At 36.3% G+C, this 24,639-nt stretch overlaps 1 protein-coding gene across 1 annotated transcript in view; it reads left to right on the forward strand.

Annotated features, from left to right (window-relative positions):
• LOC134541646 (BTB/POZ domain-containing protein 7) overlaps positions 1-23,778 on the forward strand; it is a 102,388-nt gene extending 78,610 nt beyond the window's left edge. The window contains exon 13 of the mRNA XM_063385225.1: positions 21,026-23,778. Within this exon, the coding sequence (XP_063241295.1) occupies positions 21,026-21,033 (8 nt within the window). The 3' untranslated portion in view covers positions 21,034-23,778. The remainder of the gene's footprint in view (positions 1-21,025) is intronic.
• Positions 23,779-24,639: the final 861 nt, after the last annotated feature.

Below are 24,639 nucleotides of genomic sequence, written 5' to 3' on the forward strand. Positions count from 1 at the left end.
CAATATTCAAAATCATTCATTTATTACCTATTATCATCATTCATTATGATTCTTCACCATTTATCATCATTATCATTAATTAATGATGAGTGATAATGAATGTGTAAAATGATTTTGAATGATAATGTTGAATTTTTATAAAAAATTTGATGAATGATAATGAATAGTGATGAATTTTTTATATTAACAATAAAAGATGTTGAATGAAAATAAATGATAATGAATGATATTAAAGTGCAGCGGACGTCTCCGCTGCTGTGAATTCCGCGCGCTTGCTGTCCTCTGGTCCCCCCCTTCCCCCTTCACCACATCCCCTGCACCCCTCTCCTTTTGTCATAGTGATGTGTATGTACCTTGTGATTTTCTTTTCCCCTTAATTTCCTCTTCTGCGCCTGCACAGTGGGGGGTTGTGAAAGCTTATTTAAGGCTGTTGTCGCCATTTTGGAACCTCTTTTGTCTAGTATGTTTCGAACCGTTAACTTCGCTTAGCTTCTTGCCGCCGTCATGCGTAAATGCTCTACCTTTTATTTTTGTCAGTCTGTTTTTTACCGTTCACTATTTCACATTTTATGTGTGTGGCCTTTCACTGGGTCAACGTATGGAGGAACCTTGTACCAGCTTAATTTGTGTGAGCACAGAGAGGTGAGGTCTCATTCGAGGGCTGTGCGCGGTGTCATCTTGGATGCTTTTGGCCTGTTATGCGCAACTTTTCCTTGTGGCGTTTGAGACACTTCCCGTGTAATGCACGTTTCTTTCTTGCAGTGCCCGGATTTCCTCTCTGCCTTTGTGGGCCTTCAGCCCGGGTTTGGTTTGTGGCCGTGATTCCTTTAATCTGACTTGGTTTCCCCAAGGACGTGACATCTGCATTGCGCACGTGACTTGGATAGTTTACCACGTTCTCACCACCATGGGCTTGTGAATAGTTTATTATATGAATTCATTTAAGCTTTGTATGTTCATTTCACACATTGCCTGGTGGTGGCGTTATTTGATAGACATGTGTGTCTCGAAGTTTAATGGTGCACCACCGAGCTTTCTGGGTAACTGAGGCCAATTGATTGGTGTAAGCACGCGACTGGTTAGGGTACGTTCTGTGTGGCGTCTAGTTTTTTTTTTTTTTTTTTGCCTAGTGGTAGTGATGATATGCAATGTTTTTTTATTATTGTATTTTCTACACTTATTCTATTGATGCTCGTTTTCTTTGCTTAATTGACTATTTGTATGAGCGTTCTGTGTACCTGGATTTGTGAGACTTTATGCGAGCCTTGTTAGGCCTAGTGTTTATAAATTACTTTTCTTTTTAATAAACCGGTAATTTGAATTTTGTTTATAATTCCCCGCCACGAACGCTGGCCTACAAACTACGATCTGTACTTCTACGCTGTTACTAAGGTCAAGACCAAACTCGTAAACCCTCTGCATCCTCATTCTAACATGAGGCTGCGTTTGTGTGTCTTTGGTGTGCGCGCCAATGTAATTTCCTAGAGCTATGGTTCTAAGGAGGCTACAAAAGGATGATGCAGATAGATAATAAATGATCATAAGTGATTCTGAATGAAGATGAATTATGGTAAATGATGAATGGTAATAAATAACTTTGAAGGATCGAAAATGTTTAAAGTTCATGAATAATGATGAATGATGATTAATAATGAATGATAACAGCTAATGAATTATGATGAATGGTAAAGAATTATGATGCATGATTACAAATGATGATTGATGATAAATGGGCATGAATGATGAATAGAAATGGTTGATAATGAATAATAATGAATGATCGTGAATTATTTTCAATGATAATTAATTAATTTGGTGTAATTTGGTAATAAATTATGAATGTTGGTGAATTATGATAAAAGATAATTATTTTATTGGATAACGAATTATGATGACTAATAATGAATGATGATGGATGATAAATAATATTGAATATGTATATGTAATGATGAATTAAGATATGTGATGAACATGAGAATTATAATGAATTATTTTAAATGTTGATGAATTATAATAAATGAGTTGAATAATAATGAATGATTTAGAATGATGAAAATAATAATGAATTATGATCATAGATAATTATCATATGCATGATTGATTATAATTAATTATTATTTATCATTCATATTTATTATTATTATTTTCTTTTTCAATTTTATTCATTATTCTTCAAAATTCTTTTCATTCATCATTATTCAACTCATTCATCATTTTTATCATTATACATGATTAATTATCATTATTAATTATTTATCACCATTCATCTACATTTATAATCTTTTATCATTATTCAGTATCATTCATGATCATTAAGTATTATTCATCATCATTTATCATCACCATTTGTCATCATTTATCATCATTCAACATTGTTTATCATCTTTCATTATCATTCATCAACATTCAAAATCATTCATTATTCAATATCATTCATGATGAACATGATATATTAATCAATATTCATCATGATTCTTCATCATTTATAATCTTTAAACTTCGTTCATTTTTAATAATCATGCATCATTTATTATTATATTAATCATTAATCATTCATCATCACTAACGCATGTTTCCTGAATCAAGATCGGGAAGCCTACAACTCACGTAGTTTCATTACCTTGCCCAAATGACCCACGTTTGTGCAATTTCATATTTTGTTCTAAAGACGTATTCCAAACATATAGTGATATTTTATTGTATTATAATTCTCTTTAAATATACGTAAGTTATAAGTACTGTATTAAATTACCCTTATTTTTACGCAGTTGAATTTTAGCATGTAATAATGCATTCGTAATGTAAATATGGCCGGTCAATTTGGCTAATCCATACAGTAATATTTCATTGTATTATAATTCTCTTTAAATTTACATAAGTTGTAAGTACTATATTAAATTAACCTTTTTTTTACGCAGCTGAATTTTAGCATGTAAGTAATTGTGTGTTGTTTTATGCTCATTTGTGAGATTACCATTCTAGCTAACAGTACAGATCTTTCAAACATAAAATAAATTTTAAACTAGGTAAGCACCGTAAAAAAAATGACTTGTGTGATGTGCGAAAAACAGTAATTGTAGTAATGTATTTTGTCTTTTTTGCTAAATTTAATTCAGTACGTAGTGATAAAGAGACATTAAAAGATTTTTGTATAGCTTGAGCACTGGTTGAGGATTGTTGGTTAGGTGTAGTTGTGAATTTTTCATGCATTTGTACATTTCTTGATTATTTTATCATCTAAAATGTGTGTAGTAATTATATGAAGCTACCTGTAATTTTTTTTTCCAGATGGTGTAAAGATTCAGTGTAGGTTCCCAGAGCACAGCTTACAGAATCGCTATACAAGGTAGTGCTGTGGTAGTTATCTGCATTCAAGTTAAAATTAGGGGATACTGCCGTCACCCGGCCTCTGTGGAAGGCCCAGGAAGTACCTGACGGGCGCTACGGGCGTCGCGGTGCTGCTGTTGTCCGGGGGGGAGGGGGGGTGTAGGCTAGTGGGACACTAGGCCGTTGGTGATAGGTCGTGGGTACTCTGCCCCCCCGTACCCCGCCAGGTACGCGGCTGGAAATCTACCCTGAAACTCCCTACTTGGCTGTGAGGCCGCTCGGCCGTGTGGAGGACGGAATGGTGTCGAATAATCGTAGACACAGTTTATATTAAATTGGCTTTTAATCCACGGACTTCTCCAGTGGTACGCATGGGTATGCTGTACTCCCTACACATACACTACGCGGTGACAGAACCGCTACAAAAGCTATGATAATGCGCTATGCGGCATCTGAGCCGTTCTACTATTACACCAAAACACGACACCAACATAACACTGTGAATTTGCCGCGGCAGTCTCGCGGGGACGTGATTACTAGTTCGCCGGAGATGGCCAGCGCCGAAAGTTAATTGTCTTAGGAGGGCTCAATGAGCATGATCCTAAATTCTATTCTACACTTTCGTGAGGTTGTAGCCGGCAGGCGTATGTGCGGCGATCTTAACGAAAACGAGTTAGCTGTAGTCGGCCAATGCCGTAAATTGTGTGGTCCGCGACGCAGTGCGGATCACCAAGGAAACGGTCGAAATAAGCCCGGGTCCGCCAAATACACGCTGAGTCTACGTGAGCAGCAATGAGTTAAAAAGGTTTGGTTATTGAATCAAGTGCAGAGTGAACGATCGGTGGAATAAACTTGAAGGCTGCTCACGGACACACGTCTTGACCCGGTGCGGAGTGGTTGGAGACTGCCGAACATGGCTGGCTCGCAAGGGAGGGAAACTTTCACCTCCTTTGTGAGTCGGCGCCAAAAACTTATATCAACTTAATTTTCTCTATTATAAGCTAAAAACACGTTCCAGGTGCTCAATTAAAAGGTAGCACCTGGTAATTGGGTGCTTAAGGCTTGACATCGTCCGGGCCTGCGGCCCCTTTTAAGTCCGATATGCCACCGCCCAAACACCACCCACCCTCCATTCAAACCTCCCGCTTACCCGTGCGTACGTGTGCGTGCGTGTGTTGTTTGCCCGGCAAGAGGGCGCTGTAGAGCCAGTGCGCTGCACCCCTAAAATATAATTAGATTCAATTGTGTAAATTGTTTTTATTGTTCCCGAGTGCAACGTGACGGCAGATTGGCCGGGAGGGTTTTTTATGTACTTTTAATTAAAATTGTGTAGTTAAATATAAGGGCATTTGTGGACATTCCCGAAGCACACAGACTGAAACCGAAGCCAGACACTGTTTAAATATATTCTTTAATGATAGTAATTTTTATGATCTTTTTCTTATATTCAGTAATTATTACGTAATATTTCAAGAATCTTTTTTATGTTATTTTAGTTTCCCGTGGCACGAATTCAGAAATATCCTTAACGGCAATTGTTTCGGCGGGCTGACGCCATGTTAGGCTAGCGGAGCCATTAGCTCATCCCAGTCTTCCGCCATCAACGACCGAGAGCAGACGCTTCAGCACTCCGGGGACCTCACCGCTTGTTCTTCACCGCTAAGTAATTCTGTTCCACGTTAATTCTTTTTCAAATCTTTTTCGTTTAGTCCTCGGAACTTCTCTCGGTCGGGGGACTGTTTAAATAATTACCTTACGACCAGTATCAGTCTTTTTCCAAATGTAATACGTAAGTCGAGGTGTGACCACGTGGTTGGTCACTACACTTAAACCGATTCGTGCCGCGGGCGTTTATTACAGTTTAACTTGTGTACGTGTATAATCGGAGTTGGCCGAATAAATCAGGACGTGTAAATCTAAACGTATTCTTTTAATCTTTTCAATATGTGTGACCACGTGGAGTGTGACGGCATGTGGGACGCCTAAGAGCCCACTGCGTAGGGAACAGCATGCCCGATGCTGAGAGCGGGCAGTTATTGGTGCTAGGTGGTTTTCAGGGGGGAATTAAAATCATGCCTCACATGGGCGACGTCACGACCCTGGTAAAGAGTCTCATATAGGTCCGTGCCCGTTGCACGGTGGCGCCCTTAACATCCGAGCATTCATGAAAACCCCGTTATTCAAGATCAGAGACCACGGCCCCCGTAGCAGGCTTAACAACTGTTTCATAGTATTTAATTATTTGAATTTTGGCATCAAGTTGGCGATAGTAAATTTATTAAAATATTGTCTTACTGTGAACTGTTTTAGTTGGATATCTCCTAATCTGACTCGATCATTGTCACGGGCACTTTAATTAAGGCCAGTGGCCGCGGTGACGGAATGAGGTTCGTTGTCTGCTCCGTACATGCGCTGCTCGCACAGAGTAGCTACGACGCACTTGTTTAATGCCTGTGAAATAATAATTGTGTCTTAATGTCTTGTTCCTTAATTGTTTTATGGGGTCGAGCCCCCGGGGTTTCGTGCCCTGAAGTTTATTTGAGTCTAGTGGGGTCACGCCCGAGGCGCTCGCCAAACTCATTCCCGCTGGGCTAGGGGTGCGCTCCGAAAACGGGATCTGGTACTAACGGTGCGGAGCATGGGCTTAGAGGCCATGGTCGGGACGACGTCAATACTAGAACTGAGTTATTCAGGTAATTGGTCTTAAAGTGCTAGTTACATTTAGATTCCTAGCAACATAGCTTTTATAACTAACATTTGAGTCGTATAGTTCCAAAACCTGCCTTCTCCCCAAAAATCACAAAATGAGTTGGTGGTACTGGCACCTTCTGTTTTTGAATTCGCATCCTTTGATGTTGTCAGATTATACCAAAAAAAATCTATTCCTATTTTAAACACCATAGCAAATCTAAGTTTTTTTTCCAAAAACTGCCTTCTCCTTTCTAAATTAGTTCCAATACATGCCTACTTCAATTTATTCCAAATGCTGCTTTATCCTCATTTTTAGAAGTCTGCCATATCCATTTCTGTTCCAAAACATGCCTATTTAAAGATTATTATTATGAAACTACCAATGGTTCAGAACAATTGTATTTTTAATAATTTTTCTTTTCTAGGCTGTACATTCTGGCTGTATTCGAATTTATCACATTCATTTGTTGCAGAAAAGAAATCATGTGTTCCTGTGCTCCTGAGTTATATCTGAAAGAAGTTTGTGCTGTGATGTAGATTAAATAGTGTTTTTCTTCATAAATCTCACATAATGGACACACATTCTGAACTAGATGTTTCTGTCATCAAAACTACAGAACGGGGGAGGAAGAGAACAAGAGATCCTGCAAAGTGGATAAAAAACATAAAGAAAGTAGAAAGGTAAGTATTGTCGCCACCAATGGGTGAAATATTATTTGCAAGCTTTTGTTTTGAAAAATCACATTATAAAACATTAATATAAATATAACTATAAAGAATATAAATACTTATTACATTTGCAATTGTACAACTCTAAAAATGTCATTTATTTTCAGATACACGTCCAAGTGTCCACCAAAGCAGCCCGAATGTGGTCACAAATCAAACGCATACAAGTGCTGCACATTGACAAAAAGGGATGTAAATCATTTCAATGCTCTTTTCTACAAGACACCAAATAAACTTGTACAGGATTATATTATTATTAAGTACTGCAGTGCATCGTTGCCGAAAAGAAAAAGGGCAGTAAAAGAAGGAAGTTCACGTAAAGGTATATCAATAACGTATTACGTTAAGAAGGCAACATTGAGACCAGGAGAACCTGGTAAGATTCCTGTCTGCCAAAAGACATTTTTAGGCATTTTAGGAGTTAAAAAGACAAGAGTACAAAACATTTGTAAGAAGCATTTCATGAAATGTGAGGTGTTGAATGAACGCCGAGGTGGGGACACCAGGTCGAAAGCTTATGAACCAAAGCGCAAATCTATTGCACAATTTATTGAGCAATTAAAACCACTTGAATCCCACTACTTCAGAGGTAAAAGCAATACACCAATCCCTCACTTAGCACGACTAATTCGTTCCTAAAAATGTTCGTGTTAATCGAAATTGCGTATTCTGAAGCATTAGTCCCCATAAATATAAGGCTAAATTATTTAATGTGTTCCAAGATGTGTAGGGAAGTAATCTTTACATAATATAAATGCGTAGAATAATACTTGAAAATGCATATGTCATATCATTTATCTTTTTAAGCCTACCACCGAATACGTTAGATAAAGAAAACATGGCACAGTGTAACGGGAGATAAGTGGTAACATATTTACCGTCAGTCAGCAGGTTGGCTTGCCCGCCTAGGCGTGACCTTCAACACGCGCGCGCGTCTGTCTGCCTGCTGTTGCAAGCAGCTGGATCCTTTGTTATTACGTTTAAAACTTAACAAAATTAAAACACTTTTATGAAATTAAGAACCGGTTTTATATAACTTTAAAACACACAGCCATATGTAAACATTTAATTTGTTATGCACACCTCTTGTAAAAGCGGCTATGTAAACAAATCAGTTAACAGATAAACAGATTTAGATTTTCCCTAGAGCACAAACATAACATTAAAATACGGGTACACTCCCTATTTAAGGGGCCTCCCTAGTAAAAATGTTTAGCGCGGTGGGCCACTGGCCACGTGCTACTGCCAGTGGTTGGGCGGGGCGATATACCTGAGCTTGTCGCCTGCGCCTTGGTGGAGGGGGGAGAGGGCGTTTTAGCGAGGGGGGCGGAATAATGGGAGGGTTGTCATTGTGTGGAGTCCATTTACTACTTATACCTGCGTTATCTGCGAACAAGATCGTGGCAAGAAAGGTGACTGTTTTTCCCTTTCGCTACATTCAACCAAAAGGATAATGTTCTCGCATTGCCTTGCTTGCTTCCTGACAGTGTTTATTAACTCGAAACATTATATTAGTGTTGCGATCCAGTCCATATCCATGAAATGCAAACAATCGTCAATTCTGTTTAAAACATGTATTTTTATTTTTTAATTAACGTTCTACATAATTAAGAGATTTACATACACTACAAAAAATGCTGTCACCAACAATCGATGTGTTAGCTTGTGTTTTTAGGGGGGGAAAAATGCAAAAATTATATCATTTAAAAAATTTCCAACATTATACTTTCGAACTGACATTTGTGTGACGAATGGTTTTGCACGAACAGATGTGCTTTCATTCATAAAAGTATTCCGCACCGCGACGAGAAATCACGTCCTACTAATAATTGAGTAATAAAACTGGGAATAAAATGATGAAAATAATATTATTTATTTTTACTCTTAGACACAAATCAACTTTTTAAATCACAATAACGACAAATAAATTTTTAACTTACTTCCTGAAGAAAAAGTGCATGTCAAACTCACTTTTAAATTCTGTAAAGAAAAAAATGTCAGGAACAAACAAGTGTTCCCACCAACGACACATCGTCAACTTTGTATTCTAGGGTTCACGTCGTATTTAGTTACACTAAATATTACTGCATATTATTATTTTCTGGCTCTTATTACATGTTTAGCATTTTATTTTATTTTTGCATATTTTTTTAATGACTTTAACGTTGCATAATAAGATGAATAAGTATATACGAATGAACTGGAATCCCGTTTCGAGTTACATACAGACTGTTCACTACGAGCAGTGTAAATTTCTTAGCTGTTGCAACAGCGGCCTACAGGTAGATTCAGACTGCAGGCTTAGTCAGTCACGCTGAATCCACCTGAGTTCAGATTTTATCGAAGACAAGTGCGGGTGGTATGGAAGAACTCAGTGTGCACTGACTGTTGTGCTCAAGGTGTCAGTGAAATGTATAGCTGGAATCACGGGCGAAAATTTGTAGGATTCCCATGAGGCCCACGGGATAACGTGAAGATTTTGCAAATGCAAGCGGGCCCCCTCAGACGGACTTTTTTATTTCAGGGAGGTTCGGGCCACCCTGAGATTCTCCCCTCCTCCCGGAATCTACGCATGCAGCTGGAATTAATTTTTAGCCAAGTACGTCATTTGGTGCTGTATTTAGGCTGTCAAAGAAGATACGAAATATGGCTGCTTTGATAATTGACGATAACTCCTTTTTATTGTGGAATAGTACCCATCTACAAAGAAATCCCTAAATATACCACCACTACTGTTGGGGATTTTCTATACAAACTATCAAAATAATTTTGGTTTCGTCACTGTCACTAGCTGTTATTGTATCATACGAAAACATGTATGTTTTGTGTATTAATTTACGGTATTCATCTCTGTCAAAAAAAAATCTTTTTCGATAATAGAGTGTAAGCAAGGTAGAATACAATGGCTAATTTTAAAATAAAAATGGAATAAAGTATTTTTTGCTTGCAGTAGTTCAAATTTTTGAATTAATTTAGTTGTTTATTTAAAAAAAAACCCTTCTAAAATCAAAGAAACTACCTACTTCCTAAATAGATAAATAGTGCTTTAAGATCACACGCTTTCATAAATATTTAAACGCCAACATTTAAAATGTAGATTTCACATAATGATAAAATCTTATCTATTTTCATGGTCACCTCACGCCTAATGGAAATAATACACAACAATTCGTCATATATGTTTTTTATGCTTTTAATAACTACTCTACACATGAGCAAATTTCAATATACATAAAACTGAGGAACTCTGCATTACATTTTTAATCTGTGTACGACACTAACAGAAATTGAAGCATAAAACAACATTTTTATTTTTTAATTAATAAGTATTTCATCAACGTGAGCTTTGCTTTCATCTCAATGAAGCCACTCTACATAGAGGAAGTGCACATGTATTCAGTCTTAACATTAGACCCTCCGGATCACAGAGTAAACGAATGAATGGAATTCATAACATTACGCAGGGTTTTAAGACATATTTTCCCTTCTACTCAATCGCAACATCTCACTTAGCGCGTAAAATGGTTTCAGTAAACATAACATAAAAAAATTTCGCCCCATGTACAGTAGAGGAAACTAAAATGTTTGTAACACTGTAAACTAATTGTATTGTCATTTCTGTAGTCGCTCGAAGCGGCAAACTATGTATCGTTGTTCAATAAAACGAAATATTAAAACAAACAAACAATAATATTACGTTCAGACAATTCGTTACGTGAAATGAATGTAATAAAATACACAAGACAGTTACACATACCATTTCCAAAACACAATCCCATAAAAATCATAATATTACATGTCGACTTAAAATTATTATTATTCACCATGATAATTTCTTGCGGGTAGCCAGCAACAAAGGGACACAATTTTTATTCATTTAATTAACTTTGACAAAACTTGTAAAAGCTGGCATGAGCAAAGTAAGCTGATTCACAATTTTATTTTGCGTCAAAATATTAAACATCAACTAGTAATGAATTAAGAGTATGCTTCGCTTGGTAGAACACCGAATATAGTCATCTCCAGGTATTAAACTGAATTTTGAAAGAGGGACTCAAGTTTCTGAAGAAGTTGTTAACTTTCCTGATGATCCATCGACAGTTCGTAAACGGTCTCATCGTCGGGATGTCGAGCTTGGGACCTTTTTCCTCACCATAGTCCCGTGGTCTGTTCTACCATTCGCACAGCTATCCCAACATATACAAGTAGCCGAGTGATACTACTCCCGTTGCTTCTATCATGGAGCTCGCCCGCAGTCGTACTTCCCTATCCAGCCTGCGTAATACACGCGTCCTACCTGCTAGCCGCCAAGAACGCGTCCATTTGTGAAAAAGCCTCACCCGCCAACAATACTAACTCATTAATTATAATATGCAAAACATAAAAACATTACATATGCGATAAAACAAAATTTGCTGCTGTCATAAGCCGAAGAAAAAGAATCAATTTGAAATATAACATAGACAGATAAATCTAAAATAGAGTTATCGATAGTAATGTTTCAATGAACAGAATAATATATGTCATATTACACTAAATACGTGTTCTTACTGACAACCCAATTTAAAAATAAATTAAATTACTTTTTTTTCTTTTTCAACCATAACCGCATAGAAGAAACAATACTTTTGATACAATGTTTTGCATAACTATACGACAGGACTAAAAGTACATTGTACATAATAAGTATTTGCTTATAGGAATTAATGCTGCAGAATATACGAATAGATTCAAATGCATAGAATTTAATATATTGTCAAATTTATTTGGAAATATGCATGTAACAAAAGATTGAATTTGAAATGAATTATATGTTTTTAACTACAAATATAATTTTATCATATCTCACTTTCATTCAAACTTAAGATTGTCATTTTCAACAACAAAATAGCCACAACTACACTTAAAAATATTTTAACTTGATACTTATATTGTATAACTTTTGATGAAATTAAATGTTAAGAGGTTCATTTAAGTTTGTAAGGAAACATAAATACAACGTTCAAAATAAATAACAAAAATTTTGAGTAGTTAGGAGCTCCGCATCATGCAAATAAAGGAAAGTTAAACTTTTCAGTATACGGCTGCAATAATTATAGAGGAAAATGTTATTTATTCTTTACTTTTAATTCCCGTTTGGAGAAAATAAATCGAAAAGTGCTATACCGAAAGTATAAAGTTGAAGTTCAATATCGCTTGTCAAGTAAGTTCAAGAACAAAATTAAAAAAAGAAAATTTGTTTTCTTGAATATACTTTTTTCAGAAAAGTATACATACATACAATATTATTATATTATAAAAATAAAATTTTTTAGTCCTTAAGTATAAATTACTGAAATATTTTTTAGTTAGTTAATTTTTTCATGCGAAGAAATATTTAATTGTTAAAATCACGAGAACATAATTTATTATATTTATGTATTCCAAAAGCTTATGTTAAAGATCGACTATATGCTATTCAATTTGCCCAAAAATTTTACTGAAATAGGAGAGCATTACAAAAACACAATTTAACTAATGTAGGTATTATAACAATAAGTTGTGTTCATAAACTATATTAATGGGAAACAAATATTTATCATTTAATGATATGCAACTATTTTCCTTTGAGGTAAAAATTGAGGTATATTTAATGTAATAAGTAAATCCTCTCATAAAATTTACTAAAACTAATATTCTTCATGTCCGTCATATTATGATTCCAAACAGTTTAAATCAACTGAAACATGAAATAAAATAGTAAGGTTAACCATGAGGTGTGGAAGAAATTAGAGATTGCTTTGTAAAATGTTTTAAAAATTTCTCATGAAATATTGTGATTATTATGTTCGTACATAATGTAAAAAAAATTCAATACATGAAATTCAACACATACTTTGTATTGCAAGTTATTAAACATATATTTTAAAAACACATGTGCGTATCTAAGTCGAATTGTTATGTAATACATGATGAACATTACCGATACAAATTATCTTACAAATAACTTTCACCCAAAGATAAGGCCGCGGACAAATTATACACACTGGTCGCACGAGGAGCTGAAATAAGTCATATAAGAAAGCCGGCCGGAGTAATTCTTTTCAAGCCAAAGCTAAAAGTAATGGATGTTGTTTGTCTAAAGCAGGCAGTGAAATGAGATACAAGTTTACAGAATAGCCATATAAGATCTTTGACGCTTCTTATCCCGTCAGTGGACTGTACGCGAAGAACCAACTGCATCATGGCCCACCGCCAGTTTTATACTTACGTATGAATACACTTGTAAACGTTGGTTTGTATACTTATGTATGTTGCCGACATCGATAGGTATTCTTTGGCAGCTCGATGTGGATTCATTCGAACACGTTTGCGCTAAACACGACATATTTTTACATGAGAGTGACATCGCGCACTGAAAAAAGTTGCAGGTCTGTAACGCAACAGTGATACAAATATTACATAGTTCGAACATTTTCTGGAGCACGACATTCACTTTGGGTAATGCTAAGCTACTTGATAGGTACCCTTTACCCGCTTTAAAAGTGATAACTTAAAAAAAAGTGTACATGAAAGCAGACTCAGCCATATGTTTATTGCTGTTGTATTTGTCATAAACCTACCCTACGTTCAATACGGCCTGTAAGTAGAACCATGTTTTTTTTACGACTTGTGTACAAGCTGTGGTTGTAAAGCGAATTTATATTCTTAGTTAAGTAACGTCTATCATAACATATTTGAAATAAGGCTACCTTAATTTTTTTTCTAGATTGCTGTATTGTTATATATATAAGTATTACTTCAACGGAAATGTGTGGTAATAAAAATAAATGAAAAAAGCATGAAAGGTTAAGGATTATTTTTTTTCAGCAACAAATAATTTATGGTTTAACTGCTTTGTGTACTATATAAAAACAGAACAAGCTTTCAAAATTTCACAATTTCTTTGATCATCCGTTACATATAGGTAGTTATGTTTTGTTTTAACTCATAAATATTTAAGTTGATACTTATTCAGGCCCTTTAATTGGGCGTGACGGACCATGTGCCAAATATGTAACAATTATAAGTAGGTGAAGTATTAAAAAATAAAGAACTTGAATGCAAAATAATGCATCTATCAAAAATAATTTTTTAAGGTTCTTTCGTGGATGTTGTAATGTGTGGGCAATATTTACTTAATTTTGGTTTTTGGATAAATTAATTGTGGTTTAAATTTTTTTAATAATTTTGTATAATTGCTGTAAAAAATTTATTTCCTGCCCTTATTAATTAATTGAGCTGTAGAAATAAGTTTATCTGAAAATTTACGTCATCTTTATTAAACATTGCCACTAATTATACTTTTTAACTTCAAAATGGTTTTTGAATTTTGTAATTAATAACGTACCATCCATAACTACATATGTGAGCGATCGGTCACTGACCTCATCTTCAATCCTCCTCGTGATTCCTGCGCCAGGAGGAACATTTACATAATTCTGACTAGCTTATTTAATATAGAACTTCCCTAGTTTTTATTTTTTATTTATCATTCAATGAACATTTTTAAAACAGTGCAGACAATCAGATATCTATCTAATCAAAAAGCATAGCAAAATGACATTTAGTTTTCAAAATACGATTTTTCTTTTAATTTAAGATACATTTTATATAAAACCTACATTTTTAAGTATCAAAACTTTTGTAAATAGTTAACCATTTGGTTAATACCAGTATAAAATTTTTCCCCGGCGTTGTAAGATGTGTAAAATCATTTTGGAAAACTAAAAAAAATTTTAAAAACTATTGGGTAGAATAATTATTGTTTCTTGAATTTTTATTAAAAATAAAAGGAAAAACAATGAAGTGTATTTTCATGTTAAAAATTAAATATAAATTTTGTCGAATTAGCTAGCGAGTCTGTAAAGCCACCAATAAATAGTTTGTAGGACAACTTTCAATGTATTGATTGATTAGTTTCAATACTTTATTTCGTAATACATGATCTAGTATGGTAAGCTTTAGGATATTTGTAGTTTAAACAAAAGCAATGTTTTAGAGATACACGAATATAGTCACAGAGTAAGTCGAGCACATGGTACTGAGGCGAGGCACACTAAAAGCAATTCTGAGAATTTCTTTCTGTCAGGGGATTATCTTTTACCGGTGCCGGTTGTGGGTTGTCTCCCTTTCACGCACGCACGCACGCACGCACGCACACACAGGTAGCCTGCCTCCCCTCCGGGAACGGGTTCCTCCACCACGCTACCTGAGCCGTGGGCGGCGAGCTGGCTTCGCCGAGCGGCAGCACGAGACGGTGGAAAACTTTCAGGATTTGCAGAAATTGTGGAAAAGATATCTCGGAATTCAAAGCGATGACTATATGTTTTAAATACATGAATTTCTTCAGAAAAAAATTATCTTTTTTTCTAGACTTGTACTTTCTTTCTGTCATTCTCCTAAGCAGTATAAAATGGCCCCAAAGTTGGACAAGTTGGTGATTTTTTATTTCATATTTTGATAGAAAAAAACCAAAATGTAAAAGTATACAGACAATTCGTGTATTATCTTCTCGTGGGTGAAAAATTTTCAGATTCGTAGTGTCGATTAATAAAGTCCCATCATTATTTTAAAAACATAGTGTTCCGCTAACTTCTGATGCTACTAGGGAGGCCCCTTAACGCGGTTGTCGGGGGACATAACTTTTACCCGCGTTGTTGCATAACCGCGATGTTTCGATGTGACCAAGGTCAAAAGGCATAAAACACCGCCTGTGTTCTAAAAGGTCGGCAAGCACGCACAGTATAGACGGCCCGCCTTTGTGCGGACTTTGCATCCGCAGTTTCCACTAAACACGGGTGAAAAAATAAAAATAATAAATTTTAAAGATAAATATTAAATGTTGAATTGTTTTTATTTTTCCGCGTGCCGCGCACAGTTTGTCGCACGGCCTACGAGCGCGCCACACGCCGCCATACACATGTGCGGCACACAAGCTGCTGCCAGTCTCGTGGTGTTAGCCACAGTATCTGCTTCGTCAGTGTCCGTAACAAAGTAAGTGCAGTGTGTGCGGTTACACACGATTCTGTGGTCAAAGTCTTCTAAAAAGAAAGGCCGTAGTGATACTTCAAACCGAATATGAATCGCAAAGTACCGTACCGAGTTTGATTGACAAAATAAAAATTCTAGATTTACTTACAGATAGCTTGTCTTTTGTAGAAGCAGGCCGCAGATACAGGAAAAAAACGATTCTAGCATTCGTACAATAAAAAATAAAGAATCGTCTATCGTGTCAAGTGGTTAAACTTTATTATCCATGCTTACAGTAAATTATAAATGGTCACATGTGGGAAACAAAAATTGCGCCAATTTAATTTTAGCGCAATCAGTGACGCCGTATTAAAAACCGTGTTAAACTTTGTCTTTACTTATTTCACCAAACGCTGTGTCGAGTTGCTGAGTGTGTGTGGCTCGGATCGGCAAGTGTTATATTCCCCAGCCTCTGTTTAAAGGTCGGGAGACCGCTACACATAAACATTTCCGGGACTTGTTTACTACCTCACGGCAAAAGTGGTACAGTATGGTTCACGTAAATATTGGACCACTGGGAATTCCTGGGCAAAGATTAAAAATACGCTAGCCGATTTACTTTACTATTTAATGTTAAAACATTATACCAAAGTAAAAAGATGAACTTGTATAATACAATGAATTACCCAATAATATTACGTCTGTAGGTTTAAGTTGTAACAAAACATTTATATACAGATGTCCAGTAAAGTACCAATTAAGATTCTGGAGTGGAATTTTAAACACCGGACTACCTGATTTTGCCTTGTACGCAGCGACGCTGCTCAGTCAAGTGACTCATGCTCTGCCTGTGTGCTGCGTGAACACATTCCCTCCCCCACTCCCCCTGGTGTTTCTGCCCGCTCTAATCTCTACCTCTCTCCATATTCTCGGCTCGTCTCTCCCTACCCAGCGCTTGCCGACAACCAAGCCTATCCAACATCAATCCCCAGCCGAGTCACGCTGGACAATGTCGCTGGATGGTGGGCTTTATCAGGTCCCCTGTCCGATGCTTCATTTGTGAGATAAAGCGACGTTAAGAACTAGAGTTTCAGAAAATATCACTGGGCTGGATTGGACCATAATTTGAAAACCCTACAAGATAGAGGAATGATGTACGGAGATATCTTGTTTAGAATTTTACTGCGGACATTTTCTACGCCTAGGCTTTTTTCTGCCCGATGCTTAGTTTGTTAGTTACAACGCAAAATTATCTTAATCGGCTGTCAACCTTTTATTCCATTATTATTTATTATTCATTTCTGACTGGGGGACATGGTTTGACCCGCGATATACCCGATTCTGCGATCAATCGGGGCGCGATATACCGGGAGTTTACTGTATGTACAATATGTACATATACAAAACATAAAAGTTAGTTAAATATTTTCTGGGGTGAAATTAACACTATCATCTTGCTTTTTTTTTAAAAAAAACGTGTCCAATTTCATCTGCTTTGGTTTCTGTACGGTACGGCCTGGTCTGCAGCCGGGCATCAACGGTAGGGCCTGGTCTGCGGCCGGGCATCAACAGTACGGCCCGGTGTTTGTTTATCTGCGTGCGCATCTCTTTCCCCTCGCATTCCAAACCACTCTTCCCCCCTCGAATTCCATACCTGACGTTGCGTCGTTTCCGAGATTTTTTTTAGCCTGTGGCGATTTCGTGCTAACTGAAATTTACAGACGTGCTATTCGAGACTAGGGCAGTAAAATTTACATCGTGCTAACTGAATTCGCATTAATTGAAGACGTGCTATGCGAGGGATTGGTGTAGGCATTATTTACCAAGCGATTTGTCGATCAATAAACTGTGGAGAATGTATAATACCCAGTGCACTGAAGTAAGTTTGAAAGTAACAAAATCTTTTTTCAGGAATTATGTTAATAGAAACTTCAATATAGGTTTTGGCCAGCCGGCAATGGACGTTTGCTCTCAGTGTCTTCAGTTAACAGAGCAAATTAAACGTTGCCACGACAGTGAAAAGAAATCTGAGCTGATAATTAAGAAGCGAGTACATTCAATGCGAGCTAAAGCATTTTTTCAGCTTTTGAAAGAGAAAAATGAGGAAACGCTTGTTCTGTCATATGACTGCCAGAAAAATCATGTTTTGCCTAAAGTACCAGACCAGTCAGCGTACTATAGTCGACAAATATTTATATTTAATTTTACTGTTTGCAGAGGATCATCTCGAGACACACTGGATAAAGGGAATGTATTTGTTTATTGTTGGACTGAAAAGGATCATCCTAAAGGTGCGAATGAAATAGCAAGTGCTGTATATCATAATTTATGTTCATATCCTGTGGATCCTTCTGTAAATAAGGTTAGGTTATTTGCAGATGGGTGCGGAGGACAAAACAAGAATGGTATTATCGTCGGAATGCTTTCAAAGTGGCTTCTTTCTAAGGCACCAAAAAATGTGAATACCTTTGAACTTATATTTCCCGTGACAGGTCATTCTTTCATGCCTGCAGATCGAGTGTTTGCTCGTATTGAGAAAGTGATTAAACGGAAGGATACGATAATTGAACCATGTGAATACATGCAGATATTTTCTGACCATGGAACTTTACATTGCCTAGGTTCTGCCGAATGCCCAGTCTATGATTGGAAAACAGCTGTGAGTGACGTCCAATTACCACCTGGGAAATGGCACTTCAAATTCAAACCTAGTAAACGTATTATCCTCAGTAAGTCTAAGAAAAGCTCTTTAGAGCTTTTCAGGGGAGAAGAAGCATACAGAAGTGACATTTTATGTGTTAATAGGTCCATTGTTAAGAAACATAATTCAGTACAAGAAATTAGCGCCTCAGTGCTCCCATTCTGCAAAAACAGAATAAAAAAGGAGAAGGTAAAAGATGTTTATAAGTTGCTTGAAAAACATTTTGGAGATTTGTGGCAAAACCTGCCAGTGCTTTCATTTTACAAGAATTTAGATAGTGGTAATAATGAGTTTGAGGATTGTTCATACCAGGAAGGTGGCTATGAAGAAAACGATTTGAGAATATAAATATTTTTTAAATATGTATATTCTTTACAATGAAAGTGTAACATTGAAAGTGCTTTTATTTTAAGCTACATTTGTTTGACAGATTGTAACTGTATTTTATAGTAATATTTATGTATAAGATATTTAATTGCATGTAATTGTAACATCGTCATGTCTATAGAGATACGTATTTCTTGATTACAACTTCAAATTTTGTATTTTCAAAACACCTCAAAACCTAAATCTGAAAATTTAAGTTTTCTTGTTATTTTCAAAAGCTGTCATATCCATGTGTGTTTATTCCAAAAGTTTCCTAACACCACTGTTAATTCCAAAACATGCCTTCTTCAATTTTGATTTCATTATAATGCTCACAATTAACATTTTTTGAACATTTAGCTTTGAAAAAACTGCCCTTTGATTCATTTTATTTTGATATAAACACAAATCTTGCTAAATTTATTGTGTGATCAATATGAATACGTTTTCCTTGATTATTGTAAAAACACCAAAAGTGGAAAAGGCAGGTTTTGGAACTATACGACTCATTTCTGGTAGAAACCACTCATAACTAAAAACGTCTACCAACATCATTTGTTTTTAATAAATAAAAATGTGCAGGTGGGCGGTTGTGCCCACTCTAGGAAGTCGGATGGAGCAGATTTTATATTTTAAACTATGAAAGAAGTAGTCACATTAAATGAACTTACCTTTGGTGAATAATAAAAGGTAATTCTGCAAACTGTGGCTTTTCCACGTAAACGAAAATTCACAATTTGATAATTTTGAGCTACCGTTACTTGATTATCCTGCAAAATGGATTTGGTGTTTTAAATGTCACTAACATTGCCTAATTATTTTTTCTTTATATTTAGCAGTATTTTTTATGTAGCTAACTTTAACCAATTATTTATGTATAATTATTTTAATTAATTTATAAAACTATCATTTTATATGTCAAAACCATTAAATTATATGACCTTATGATCTAACCTCAACTATTTGTTCTTATTTTGACAAAATGAAACATTTGCTATCTGATCCATGCAATGTGTAATTTTTGTTTTGTTTTTGGGAATATTTCAGCCTTTTATTACTAAAGAATTTTGGGTAATTTTTTACATGTTTTGGATTCAGTGACCAAATGTTTAAAAGTGGTTTACTTTTGATTATTTTATATGGATGATGTACTCATATGGTATTTAAACACATAGCATCAGGTTTTATTGCTGAGCATTTTCTTAGCCTTGGAAATAAAGAAAGATGAGGGCTACGACAATCTGGCCCTTGCGTGAGTGTAGTTATTTTCTCGTAATTGTTAATGGGAGAATCCTGCATGTAGTCGTGTGACTGCATAGCTAGGAAATTGTGTCAAGTCACGTGTTCACAGCATGCTATTTTGAACAGCAGAGGAGGACGAACTATGCCCTGGCGTGATGTGTTGCTCCAGAAACTCGTGGAACAATAATTTTATTTGTCAAGGGAGCTGGCCTTGAATCTGAAAGGCCTGGTATATTTCCTTTCTAATGTTTGTTGTGATTTGTCGGTTGACCCATGGTACTGCCTCCCTCTGTTGTACTTTGGAAAAGGAAGGTAGCTGCGCTGTCAACTAGTGTGTCGCTAGATGCTTTCCTGACCAGTTGTGTCTCGCGACAACTTGTCAAAAGCAATGTAGTTTCTAGACAACTTAATGCTTGCTGGCCCAGGTTGGCTGCAAATCATTCTATGTTATTTAAATATTTTTCAACCATGAGCGTCTACATTTGACCCTTGATGACCACAAATTTTCGGGCAACAATCGCCCCGCATGTCCTTATTCCCTGGTTTTTACCCGCTACAATTAAGTTGGGTAATTGAAGGGACATTCAATTTTACTCATCTTTAGAAAATTGGTCAGAACAGCAAATTGTTCTAAAAAGAACTAAGTGTAATCACTTGTACTGCAATTATTTAGGATTATACAAGGGAATGTATGTTTTTAAGTGTTGGTACCAAGAATGAATTAAAAGGACAATGCAACCATTTTTTTCTTTAATTAATAACTGGACAATAACCAATGCTAAAAAAGTAACTTTAAAATGTCAATAAACATTGTTATTGTATATTAACAGAATCAAATATTCAAGAATGTCATGCAGTTACTATTCTGAGTTGCCTGACCAATCCAACTTGTGATGTGACAAGTTGTAGACCGTTTTCTCACCAGTACCATATCACACAATAATGGTCAGTAATTTGTCATTTGTTTCTTTGTTGCAGGGATATGAAGAAAATATAATTAGCTATAATTAGCTTTCTCTCAACTCCTTGGACAGGCATGATAAACTATCAGTGATTTAATCCTCATCATAACTACTCTAAGTGTATTATTTAAAACACTATGTGATGTAATTAAATAAAATTCTATTGAAATAAAAAAATTCAATAATATCTAGGTTGTTTCTCCTCAAAGTTTTTTTTTCTTTTTTTCTTTCTTTTTCTTCAAAAATATTAGTGTCAATATTAATTTCTCTGATGCTGTCAGTGATAAAATTGAACATGTTGCACATTCATTTAAGTAAACTGATGCTGTCTTGCAGATGAAGAAAATGTGACTTCTTGAAATTTTCTCTTGACATTTGGCAGGTTGCTTAATCTTTCTGGAAGTGTGGTGAAGCAAATCCTGGGTAAAAGACATCTCTGCTGCAAACCTTCCCACCTCCCTCCCCCTAGGTTTATTTCTCTCTTTCTTTGGAACTATCAAAGCATGATGTTGCTGAGAATATGCTCTGAAAACTCGTAGAAACTAAATATAATTAATATAATTTTGGTTTTTTAGCATAGCTTAGCTGCATGCTTGTGCATTAATATATTCTTGCTTACAATGTGTCTTGAGGAAGGAAAACAATGCAAAGAGTGTTTTCATTGAAACACGTTTAATTTTATTTGATGTCAGGAGTTAACAAAAAATATATCAAAAGTTAATAAAATACAATTATTCTGCTCTGTATGTACATATTATTATTACAAGTGTCTTAATTTGTTATGACAATTTTTGATTTTGAAACACCATAAAATCTTGGCTCTAGACTACGTATAAAGAGTCTCACTTAAATGTAAGATCTTTAAAAATTTCTTGGACACCAAAGCTTTAGGAATCATGCAAGAAACAAATGCTATCATTCATGTGTTTCACTGAACATTGGTGTAAGAACAGAGGAGGTAAAACTACATAACATTACAGGTTTTAAACTATGTAAATTTTATATAAAAATTTTTTTTTAAGAAGAGCATGTAGAATTGTGAACAGACTTGTCATCATTCTTAAAATGAGAGTATATATTTTGAAGAAACTGCATTGAAAGAAAATGATAGTTTGTATCACTTTGCATTTATTTACAACCTTGTACCCAGGCCTCTACTCCTAAACTACAAGTTGTATTAAATGTATCATGCTAACAAGTAGTTAACAATTATTTTTAGCTTTAGAACTCAGGGCTTAAGTTTAATAGTAAGAAGTACAACTTGAAAAACATTTTAATAAAAAAAAAAATACTAATTTTTATTTACAGAAAAACCAAAAATAGAAATAATATTTCTAAATAACTTATCTGAGCACTATGAGCCATTACTTTACAATAGAATGAGTATGCATCTCTGCACAACTGACTTTTATGAAATAGCGAAGATAACTATTTAAAGTAGATTTTTTCTCCAGCTCTCCTTTCAGTTTTTTCAAGATCTGAAATCAGTACAATTACATCATTTACTTACATTGTGCAATGTTCAAATTAATTCACAGTAATTAACTAAATCTATAAGAAAACTAAAATAACATCAGTGATTTCACAGAGTTGCTATACAAAATAAAACTGGTCAATTTGGCTAGTAAGGTGTGCTGTACATTTGACGCCGACCGCCAATGCTCCTCTGTCGCATAGACCGCTATGCCTCATCAACGTCTCGCAAAAGCGTGTGCACCGAACGCGCCCGTGCGCGCAGCAAAGTGCAGTTCGTGCGACGAGGCGAACGCCATACAACGAGTGCTACACCGGCGCAAGGATCCGGCCGGGTGTGGCATATCCTTCCGCCGCACTACAACAAATTGTTATAATTATGTTTTTCCACAGGATTTTATTAAACATTATTTTTTATTAATTAATAATTAAGTCTTTGCAAAATCATGTTTCAATGTGCGATTTGTCCCGAACCTGGCCGGTTCAGTTTCCCGCGAAATTCACACGTTTCCGCGGGAGGGCTGGCGGGGGAGGGGGGTCGCGCGCGGCGACACCGCGAGTGTCCTTCGAGAGCTCAACGAGGCCGGCAGCCTGCGCGCAACGCGGAACCTTCAAACTTTGCATTCACCGACATGTAGTTTTCCATAGTGTAATTTCTTTTCAACCTTTTGTACAGTTCCGCGGTCGGCCTAAATTTACCATGAGGTACTTAACTTAATTCAATCAGTGCTCAAGATGAGTGTTCCACGTCATATGTAAGTACTGTGGGGAGATTATGTGGTTTCACGTCGGCGCTTCACGCCCAACCTAGCCTACCGGCTATTTAGTTTTGGCCCGCACGGGGCAGCCAGCAGGCGACACGTGCTATCAGACTTAATAACGATTCAGTCCCTGGGACACACCTAGACACCACGTAGAGTCGCCGGAGACACGGGCCTACGTGCTGCTAGCCCAGTTTATCAAGTGTAATGTATTAGTGGAATAGTTGTTCGCCTAAGTGTAATTCGTCATGTCAGGGCTTATGTATCACCGTCGTACGGCAGTGCGCCACCAAACTTAATCCAGAGCTAGGTATTAGTGTAGTGTATTGTGCTTCAAAATATCGTGTGCCATGTCAGAGTGTCTTTTGTAACTTTCGCATCACGTAAACGAGTCTGCCCCTCACGCGCATAAGAATCGTGAGCCGCCACTGAGGAAGTGAGCTGCGCGTGTGACTAGTCGCGTCGGGCAAACCGTTACGGCCAGAACGGGCAGCACCATGTATTGGGCTGTGCTGTATTAAATTCACGAACTATCTGAAGAAGTTTTGTGTTATTATTCAGGCGTCCCGAGTGGCCTCAACAGCTCGGGGGGCCCTACTGCGTTGACTCCTACCTCTAGCCACAAGGCCGAACCTTCCCTGAGATCACGAACTGAACAAAATCACGTCTAAATACTCAGAGGTAGCGGGGACGGCGTCACAGTAACATGTAGACATGTAGGATTCCCACGGGATAATGTTTACCAAACCCCTTTTTACAGTTACGATTTTGCAAGCACAAGTGAACCAACTTGGAGAGGGACGGCTAGGCCCCCATTTCCCTCCCCCGGATATACATCCATGATTATTGTCATACTGAATACCTATGTATCATTGTAAGTGCATGCACAATTTTTCAAACTATCTGAAAGCACAAAAGTTTACAATACAAATTTATGCAAATATTTCAGAATGCAGCTGGGTTTAGTGATTTTATATGAAAAAGTGTGCATTCAAGCTACAATCAGTTTACATTACATCAGAGCTGTTCAAGTGCCTGATGTAGCACTTTGTCCTTTGAAGCGTAGAGTTGCTTGGAGTGCAAACTCAGCTACATGGGGTTTTGCGTTCAAATCCCGGGTATGACATGGGCCATAAAAAAACTGCATTTGGCATACAGTAACTTTTTCATGAGTCATGAAATGCCATTAACTGTTAAAATTTGTACCATATTATATCTGTTAGTTGACCAGGCATTATATTTTAATGAGTTGTTTCTCTTAATGATTACCATGAATTTGCATAAACTTAAAAACTAGCAATTTTGATACAATTTTAAGAAACTGGTGTGAGCATTTTTATTGACGTTACGTTGTGTGTGGATGATCAGGCTTGGGAAAAGAAAACCAGATTCAAAT

Source organism: Bacillus rossius, assembly GCF_032445375.1.
Source record: "Bacillus rossius redtenbacheri isolate Brsri chromosome 4 unlocalized genomic scaffold, Brsri_v3 Brsri_v3_scf4_1, whole genome shotgun sequence".
Classification (NCBI taxonomy): Eukaryota; Metazoa; Arthropoda; class Insecta; order Phasmatodea; family Bacillidae; genus Bacillus; species Bacillus rossius.